This window comes from Caenorhabditis remanei, chromosome II (genome assembly GCF_010183535.1).
Source record: "Caenorhabditis remanei strain PX506 chromosome II, whole genome shotgun sequence".
Taxonomy (NCBI): Eukaryota; Metazoa; Nematoda; class Chromadorea; order Rhabditida; family Rhabditidae; genus Caenorhabditis; species Caenorhabditis remanei.
In genome coordinates this window covers 157,398-167,748 of record NC_071329.1, presented here as the reverse complement: position 1 = coordinate 167,748, position 10,351 = coordinate 157,398, and the positions used below count along the sequence as shown (strand labels likewise).

Sequence of the window (10,351 nt, the reverse complement as noted above, 5' to 3'; positions counted from 1 at the left end):
CCTTTGAAGCTACGTATTCAAGAAAAACGAGGTCAAAGTTCTGAAAAGTACCAAATTATTACCTTTCTGACGTGAAAATTGAAAAATTTGCAAAAAAAGTAACAACTTGAAATCGTTCAGAACATTGACCTTGTTTTTCTCGGATGCCAGGCCTCGAGGGCAAAAATTGAAATATTTGTTTGGAATCCGCGTTTTCTCAGTTTTCCAATTATATAGGTCATGTCTCATAACTCCAAATTGACTCCATGGCCTTCCCTAGTGAGTGCACCTCTATTACAGGTTTTACGGTATTTAAAATACACCATATCTAGACGATTCGATTCACGTGAAACAGTTTTCGAGGTCATAATTAATTCATTTCACGTGAAAAGATGTGATATCCGGTTCTTGTTCTTAAACTGCGCTTCTTAATACGTTGTCTGGGGGTCAATATTCTCTATTCGCAGATCAGAACAAAAAATAAATGCACTAAAGATCACGGGTACACACCCCGGGGATCATTCAACCCGAAATAAATGTGAAAAGTGTGATTTACGAACGGAAATAATCGGTCATAGGGGGATGTATAAATCAATGGGATGGTGTCCAGAATTTGTAGAAACTTTTATTTATTTTGAGTGCAGGTGAACTGGGAATGATGGAGAATATTGAGGTGCCTGTTCGCAGGGGTATATCTCAGTTCCCAAAGGAAATATCAAAAAGCTGTCAACTAACAAAATATAGCTTAATATTCATAGAATATTTCTTCAGTTAAAATTTTTTTTTCATATCTTTAAAGACGGTCGAGATATGATGCTACAGGTGTTACGGTAATAATTTTGGATCCCTACATAGTTTACACTGAGAAACTTTATCTCAATTTCACAAAAAAAATTCTTCTCATAACCTTGAACCTATTTGCCTATTTTTGATCTCTTCTTTAAAAATCGAGTGACACCACAGTCATACCTTTTCTCAAAAAAAAAACGGAAATTCATTTCTATTCTCTGATACCGATCATTATAATCAGAAGATCATTCTACACACTTTTAAACACACAACGCCATCATCAGGAGGACAAATAGTCATGTGGAAGGAGGATTTTTGCAACTAAATTTGAAAATAAAAATAATATGTATGGCAAACAAGGGTTGAGTGGCGAATGGAATGGACCGAAAATTGAAATTTTGTCAAGGGAAATATCAAGCAGTTTATAGAAAAAATTGATATCTGGAAATGGATCAAACATTTCAACAGTAAATTTGCGCTCCAGTGACAGCAAACCTCATTGTTTGGGTAAGCCAGTCATCACTATTCTATGACTATTCAAAAAACCCACTTTATTATTTTCTAACTACGCCAGCAACCTTAGACACCAGTGAAACAATTTCATCGAAGAAGACACTTTCTGGTTTCTGATGTTCATCTGCGTCACAAAACCACTCTTGAGGTCCATAGAATATAGAAAATTATGAAGGACGGACCTAGAGATGGAGTCATTATCGGTTAGGCACTTGCCAGGGGGTGTTAAAGGCACATAGAATTTGCTCGGGTGGATCTCGAGATCCATTCGTAAAAGTTCCATGCGCATACGTAAAAGTTCCACAAATCTTCAGTACTAACCTGCCAGAAGCAATACCAATTTTTCAGCAAAAAAAAAGGCGGCACAAATGTCAAAAAATGGTGTTTTCCCCTCGATCGGATTATAACGGAAGGACGGCTCAGTTCAGGTTCAACAACTTTTCGGCAAGTTTTCTCTTTTTTTGAATAATTTCGGATTAACATATGGAAATGTTAGAAGTGTATGGTGACAAAACTGGTATATCTGGCAAATTGATGACAAAAATCACAATTTTTAGACTTCAAAAAACTGAACAAATGGAAAATGCATGTATATCAGAATATCGCATTTTCTATTCTAATAAAGCGAAGAAAGGTCAAAAATGAAGCGCGTCACAAATTCACTCGAGAACAGGAATATGAGAAGATAAGATGATAATTTGCATAATTGAACCCCCGATAGATCAGACATTCATAAGAAGGTTTGATCGCACCTAATGCAATAAAAAATCAAAAAAAAGGATTGCCCCTAACCAGGATCGAACTGGTGACCTTTAGATCTTCAGTCTAACGCTCTCCCAACTGAGCTATTGAGGCGATGAAAAAGGTAGACCGGGAGGGCGTACAAGAGCGGGTGAGAAACCGAAAAAGTTCGTTTTACCAGGGAAATTTTTTTTATAAAACACTTCTGAATTCAATTTCCAGTAACAAAACATAGATCTTTTTACTGTAAACCAACCATATGTTCTTTTGATCTTGTTTGTATTTTGACATCTACTCCAACACAAGTTCACCTTTTCACCTTTTCACATGTTAGTTTTTTACCAGGCGATAACTAAAACACAATATATATATCAATACCAATATGTGTAAAACTTGCACTACACCACCATACCAACGGAAGAAATAAGAAAAAAAAGAATACAGTCGCAAAAACAGGTCTCCTCTCGAGACACGCTTGACAGAGACCTCTCTGTTTATATTACAGTTTATTGGTGAGGTGTGAGAGGTTGTAATCAGAAAAGGTATTGAGTAAATTAATATAATTAGTACTAATTAAGCTTTACCATGAAAAATCGGATAAAATGTTAAACTTACCGTAGTTAGGGTTTGCATCAGGACCAAGTTCCTCAGCCACCGGTTAAAGGCGCATTTTATTTATTCGGAAAAGAACTGTAAACCATGTTTTTCGCTTCGAGACCATTAGATGCGCCTTGAACACCCTCCGGCAAGTGTTCGCGAATCGATAATATCCGTCCTGGAATGCCAGATGGCACTAAAGAACGAATGGCCTACCATAGTTGTACGGAATGCATTTATTTGGTTTTTGGTATCCTTTTTTGTACAACTCTAGTGCATAGTGTTCCAAGTTAATTTTTTTTCCATTTTTTGTTCACATAACAGTCTTGCAAAGAAGAAAGTTATTTCCGTCTTGACTGTGGCTTCCGCTTCAGTTTTCGAGGGTCATTTTATGTCGCGTCGAATTAGAAATGATACGAAACGATTGATGAACGATGAAGGTTCAAGATATTCCACATTTGATAAGAACGGGAATCGCTTCAGGGGAGTTTGCAAGAAAAATTGCAAAAAATTTCTATGGCCGGGAAGAGTTCGGGGATGGAAGGTTTTAGAAAATCGAATCTTTTACAGTAATCCTACTAAAGAACATACAAAAAACGATCAAATCTTGTGTTGTTTTCTTTCCGTGAAACGTGTTATCGCCGTGTGTCCAATATCGTTCTTATCTTTTCTCACCACCTTGAACCTTGATTTCTCTTTTTTGGTAATTGATAGGGTCTTATTCTTTTAAAAATCAATTGTAGCAAAAAAGGGATTGCCCCAAACCAGGATCGAACTGGTGACCTTTAGATCTTCAGTCTAACGCTCTCCCAACTGAGCTATTGAGGCGACATGAAGACAACGATGAAAATTTATATAGAACCGGGACGAGAATGGAAACTTTTATTCAATTTTTTCAAGTAAAAATTATGGTATCTTCGCTTTTCGGACTCGTAAAAATGCGGTCACCGGTATGGTCGTCACTATTCTCGGGGTGCGTTTTCTGGAAAGCATATCAAATTTTAAAAATCCAGACGTAGAGACTCACCTAGCAACCTTTTTCTTCACAATTAAAGTCTTAGTTTTTGGAGGTTTCGGTTTTGTTCGATGTGGTAGAGGTTCTAGAATTTTGTACTTTTCCATGAAATGTATTGGTTAAAACTCACTGGTTAGTCGATTCCCTCCATTAGCAAAAATTACAGCGTATTCTCGGAAACAAGGTTCGGGTACTGAAAACATAGACAACGGATTTGCGGATAGTAAAACAGACATCTGGACATACATCGAAAACAACTTGGCTTTTCATTTGTTCTTCTATTTTTCCTCCCGCATGCTTTTTTGGTGACCAACGGATCCCCACAGGAACATCGGAGTGTGGAAGATTCTCGAGGTGTCAAAAACCGGTGAGATCGTTTGTTGAGAAGTGTGGGGTCGCCTGGAATCAGAAATAGAGGCACTTAGGACAGGCAGATAGGTAGACAGAGTGAGGTCTTCCGAATAATTATGGAAATTGCTTTCATCTGTAATTTCGAAAGTTGGTGATAGTTGTTTGAAATAAATATCGGATTTTTGGGTTTTTCACCTGGAACTCTCTAGAAAGCACTCTATTACTCTACCTATCCTAGAAACAATAAACTCATTGAAAACCAAGTGACACCTTAACAAACTCTCACAAGGGAAGTCTTTGGTGACGCGGCTTTCAAAAATCTATAAATTTGGTCAGAGGTACTTTCGACTACGGGGAGTCCATTTCTGCAGTCAAAACATGCTAAATATCTCTTCGACTCGAGTTATGAGCTCTCATAATTTTCATATTCTTAAGCTTGTTCACAATGAATTCCAAATCGGCCACATATACCCCATCGCGCGGTTCCTATTGTGTTTCCCAGCGGTTTACCTATGCTCGTACGTTAGAAAAATGAGAACATCTTTGCGACCATGTGAAAAAGCTTAACCATATGAAAAGTTTGAGAGCTCATAACACGGCTCGCAGAGACATTCAGCCGGTTTTGACTGCAGAAATGGACTCCCCGGTATCGGAAGTACCAATGACCAAATTTATAGATAGTTTGAAAGTCGTGTCTCCGAATTTTTCCCTTGTCAATCTTCGCAATTTTCACTAGTATTACAATGTTAGCTTTCCCAATACACAAACACCTACATCCATTCGGACAATTAATTGTCCAAACTCACAAATATAACTGTTCTGTGCTAGCCATCTGTAGAGATTCGGTCTTTTTGGTACAGGTGGTCCTTGAATCATTTTTGTGAGGCTTTGTTGAATATTGAGCGAAACTAGGAGAAGAATCAACAGAGAGATCAAATATGAGGAGTGTAAGTGAACGGGCATCTGAAATTTTGAGAATAAAAATGAACCGATGTTCTTCAAAATGAGATCAAATGAATAAAAAAAGGAAAAGGGGCAGCTTTGAAGAGGGACAAAACACTTACTTAAGGAGTTTCATCACATTCACTGACCCACTTTACTCAATTGGTTATGAGATGGACAAACAGGTAGAAGGGGAAATCGAAGCAGGAGGACCACTTTGTCACATTTATAGTTTTTAGACGATAGTAGTAGGGAATTGCAATAATTTTGATAATTGGACAAGTTACAAATTAAAACTATCGTTTCTTATTGTTACGTTCTTAGGTGGCAGGAGAGTTGAGTAAAAAATTAGCCATTTATTTACATAAGGAATAACCGAAAACTATACGTTCTCTAGGTTTATATATGCAGATCTTCTTGCCACGTGTGACCTCAGGGTTAGACAATTACTAGAAAAGCTAGTTTACGACACAACACTTTTTCTCTATATTAATAGTTTTGAGGCTTTGTAACACGGTTCGGAAAATTAATTCATTTTTAATGCGTCCCGTGGATAATTTCACCTATTATTCGTTCAATACCTTATATTGTCATGGGTTCGGAGATAAAGCTGATTACTCTTTGAAGCTTTAATTAGTTCCTCAAAACTTGACTTACACTGAAATGGACAGATCTGTACAGTACCAATTATTAATATTGTGACATTCGAACATATTTCTTGTGAAGTACGTACAGTACCGGCCAAAATATTATCATATTTTGCCTTTTTCAGTGGAAAATGCCTAACTTTGAGAGTGTGTCATGGTAAAACCAACTGTCCCACAAAATAAATTTTTGTGGGATCAAACAGACCAAGCGTCGAACTCCATTTTTGTAGTTCACAACTTTTTTGTACGGACTTTTCCTACAGAGTTATAGTAATTTTAAGTGGACAGCTCAAAAATCGCACTATTTTGCACTGAAATGGGACGATGGAAGAAATTTCTTTGTCGATATGTAACTTGCTAATGAGCGTCTGTACAAAAAAGTTACCAACTAGAAACATGGAGTTCTACTCTTGATCTGTTTGATCCCAAAAAAAAGTTGTTTTGTGGGACAATTAGTTTTACCATGACGATTTCTCAAAGTTAATCATTTTCAACTGAAAAAGGCCAAATTGTATATCTTACTGCAATAAAATTGTCGACCTGCAACCTTTTCAAAACATTGTGAAGGTAGATCAAACCGAAGTGAAAACTACAAAATTTCATTTAATCTTTCGGGGTAGTACTGTATTTCCCCGTTCATTAAACATCGGCTACTTTTATAAGTTTGACTCCCAATATCTAAAAGTAATTTTTCAAGAATATAGGTTTTTTCCTTCAACTTATCCATAAACCAGTCCCACATCTTTTTTCCCCTTCTTATATCTTTCAAAAATCGTATTTTTTCTGTTGATCACCTCAGAATGATAACGACACGAGAAATGCGAAAAAGCGTGATCTCCATTTGTGTCATTTTGTTACACTTCTCTTATTTTCATCTTTTGAACACGTTGACCATGTGGAAGACAGAGAGAAAAAAGAAGAACCGAATAATAGAGGACACATCACTATTTCATTCTAGTTTGTTTTCAAAAAGTGATTTTTATAATTATAACAAAAAAAACTATTGAAATTGTTTCAAAAAATCAAACATCTGAAGTAGGGTCTTTTTAGAATTGTCTTAAAAGTTGGTTGCTGAATTGAGAATTGTTCTAAAAGTTGGTCGTATATCTGTTCATCCGAATGTCTTAATATGTTCAATTCAGTCAATCTTTTTGAGCCTAATTATCTTGCCATTTTAAAGTGGTAATTAACTTGAAACTCAACATACAGTCATCGAGAGATACCGTAAAATCTGTAATTCATAGAGGTGCATCCAGTGACGTCCGTTCAAAACGGTATATTTCGGTTTCCTATCGAGATATCAAAAAATTGTCAATTGACAAAATATAGTTCAGTACTTATAGAATACTTTTTCAATTAAAAAAACTATGTATCTTCAAAGCCAGTCGAGATATTATACTTCAAACTTTTGTATCTCTAGTACTGGGGGTTTAAGGTATATTGGTTCATAGTAATCTAGATCGTCAACAAGTTTTAAATGTAAATTCAGTGAGATTTGTGTTTTCTAATTATGAAAGTGAAGTACTACGTAATTCTCAAAAAACCGTGCTATGGGAAACTTTAAGAAATTTGGATTCACAAGTTACTAACATGTGGAAACACAATCATAACTTTTAGGCTGGACAGACAGTAGTAAACATTATGTTAATTGGAATCCGAGATTCTTGAACACCCGGAAAAACTGACATATGGATATCTGAGCACAGACTGACTCTAGCTGGTTGTAGAATGTCCCCCGGGGTTTCGCTCTTTTTTACTATTAGTTTTTTTTTGCAAAAGACCCCAATCTGACAGACATCTCCTTCATTCTAAGCCCCGCCCCCTTTCAACTTAAACCCTAAAAATCAAACCACTCATCCTTCGATTCTGCACGAATTGACCATCAAAAAACTATCATCTCTAGTTTTTCTGTCACATTTTTTCTTATCAAATCGTCTCTTATAAATCTTTTCCTATTTTTCTCTATTCACACTCTCCATCACATGTACTCTCTCGTCTAGGGGTCACTCAATGGTATATAAATAGGAATAAGAGAGAGAAAGTTATTCGATTAGGGGTAGATCGAGAGGAATTCCCCCCAGTTCGAAAATTTTCCAGTTTTAATTTATAATTGTTTCTACTAGATCTAATTTATGTCTGGATCTCCTCATGAAATTCTACAGTAACCCCATAAGAAAGTTCCCGCCTAAATCGTTTTGTTTCGATGATTCTATTTATAAAGATCTTTTGCAAAATTTGTCTAAAATATGTAATTCCAAACATTTTCAGATAAACAAATACATAAATCAATTTGTTTTTGAGAAATGCTACCTTCCACAACAACAGTGCAGAGGATCTTTTTATTTTTGTATGCATTTGTATCAGGTTGGTTCAAGAACAGTAAATTCTCCTAGGTTTCTTTAATAAAAAATAAAAATCTGCTCTGCTGTTTTCCCCCAGAACAAATTATACTTATTGAGTCGGTCCAAAAAAAAACGATTACTTTTTCATGTTTTTCGTAAATTAATTTATAAATTTAATATTCCCTACATCTCTTATTTCGAGTTTATTGAACTTGTTGTTTTCATGTACGGTAATGACTATAATTCTAACAACTTTGGCCGTTTTCAGTTGAAAATGTCCAACTTTGAGAGTGTGCCATGGTATAACTGATTGTCTCAATAAGTAAATTTTTAATGGATCATACATATCAAAAGTAGAGTTTTATTTTTGTAGTTGACAACTTTTTCGTACGGACACTCCCTAGCAAGTTATGCGTCGACAAAGTCATTTCTCTCCAAAGTGCAAAATATGGGATTTGGGAGTGTCCGTACAAAAAAGTTGTCAACTACAAAAATGGAGAACTGATTTTGATCTGTACGATTTATTAAACATTTTCTTGGTGGGACAATTAGGAATACCGTAACACATTCTCAAAGTTGGACATTTTCAACTGAAAACGGCCAAAGTTGTTAGAATTATGGTGATTATTGTAAATGAAAACTAAACGTCTATATTCCAGGGAAAATAAATATCACAATGTTTCATAGGCTCGAAATAAGAGATTTAAGGAATATTAAATTTATTAATTAGTTTGCGAAAATCCGCAAAAATATACTTTTTTTCTGCATGGCGGAGAACATTGACAACGATATTGCAGTGCGAGGCGTAAGGTCCGCAATGAATATACTTTATTTATTTTTTTTTCCGAATCGCGTTGCGTGCGCGTCGCGGTTTATATTGACTTCGCCTCAAAGATACAACCAAATTCAAACTTGGCACCGTGTCAACCTTTGTGCGACGGAGCGCGTTTAGAAAATGCATTCCCTTCTAATGGAGGTTCTAATTTCCAGTGATATCACCGTTCAGTCTACTAGACAGAGTACATGGAAAAGATGTGAGAACAAGTATACCAGATTTCCGGACGTCGGATGCAGATGTTGGGATGAGATCGGTAAGTGCGCTCTAATGATAACAATTACAATGAGAATTTTCAGGCCCATTTCATCGGATCGTTCAGAGGACAACCTATCAAGACAAGGCAGCATCATGCATTTATAGATGATAATGGGTTAGTGTTTGGGATTTAGAAAAAAAATAATGAAAAAACGAAATCAAAATCTCAAAAATTGCAGTGTCCCGATTCCACTACTTCCATATCACGAACACTTCTCGGCTGGATCCGCCGAAGCGCACTCTTCCCTTCAGAAGTCGCATAAGGCGTTGATGCGTGAACGCAAAATCTATAAATGGGCCAAAGAAATTGGAGGAATAGCCAATAAACGGCGAAGAAGGAGCGGGTGGAGTGGTTAAATGATGTCTCTTTTCTGAATTTCATCTATACATATATATATATATGTATGTAAAGATATATATAAATGTTTTAAGATCATTTTTCGGAGAACCAACCTCATTATGCTGGGGGAAAATTTGACAAGACAATAGAGATAGGAGACGCTGAAGAGGAGTAAAAGGGGCGGGGCTAATATGGAGGCAACTCATAACATAGTTTTTTTTCGGTCAGGATAAAACTAGGCCACGAGATTCCAGGAATTGCAAGGGGGGAAAAGTTACTGAAAGACCATCACGAATTGAATTCGAAACAACAAAATGACGGATGATGGGTCCAACACAAAAAGTAGAGGTCAGGGAAACGGGGGGAGTCGGGAGATGTTATCCTTACAGGATTCAGTACTTGAGGATTCAGAAGGCAAAAAAGAATCAACAATGAGCAAAAAACTAGAAAAACAACAATTTTCAACAAAAACTCAGGGCGTGGGGGCAGCAGGACGAGATATTGGAGCAGATTTTTTAAAGCTATTCAAATCGATCGGGCGGTTTTGTGTTGTGAATGGGATGGAGTTGGAATGAATAGAAAAAAAGAAACGTGGGGAAGGAATGAGAGATCGTTATAGGGGGTGTTGGCAGGAGATTTCGGGGAAAAATATATAATTATTAGAAGAAAAAAAATTAAAGATTCGACCATCGTCTCCTTGTGATACCGTTGATGATTTGCCTTTCTCCACACTTGGGTACGATGACGACGACAATGATTTAGTGCTTTTTATTCTGAAAACTTTTGAAAGGGTGATTTTTCAGAGAATTACAGCCAAAAATACATGATTTCCAGCAAAAAATCATCCAAACAAACCTCATAACTTCCTCTGCCTCCGCGTGAATAACCTCTTCCACCACCACGTGCTCCGTTTCCTCCAGATGACCGTCCACGATAGCTACTGTTATAACCACCACGATGATAGCCACGTTCCGAACGATTCTCCGAGTTTTGACGAGATTT

General features: G+C 36.6%; 2 protein-coding genes across 2 annotated transcripts; one reads left to right on the top strand and one right to left on the bottom strand.

Annotated features, from left to right (window-relative positions):
- Nucleotides 1-3,525: 3,525 nt before the first annotated feature.
- Nucleotides 3,526-4,948, bottom strand: GCK72_003641 (uncharacterized protein; the record flags this gene model as incomplete). Its single annotated transcript, XM_003094433.2, has 5 exons — nt 3,526-3,601; nt 3,647-3,719; nt 3,765-3,827; nt 3,881-4,033; nt 4,792-4,948. 5 exons carry the CDS (start codon nt 4,946-4,948, stop codon nt 3,526-3,528), a joined length of 522 nt encoding a protein of 173 aa, XP_003094481.2.
- Nucleotides 4,949-8,682: 3,734 nt separating this feature from the next.
- GCK72_003640 (uncharacterized protein) lies at nt 8,683-9,366 on the top strand (the record flags this gene model as incomplete). Its single annotated transcript, XM_053724165.1, has 4 exons — nt 8,683-8,726; nt 8,923-9,007; nt 9,051-9,124; nt 9,189-9,366. The coding sequence occupies 4 exons, from the start codon at nt 8,683-8,685 to the stop codon at nt 9,364-9,366; spliced, it is 381 nt and encodes a 126-aa protein (XP_053588359.1).
- Between the last annotated feature and the right edge of the window lie 985 nt (nt 9,367-10,351).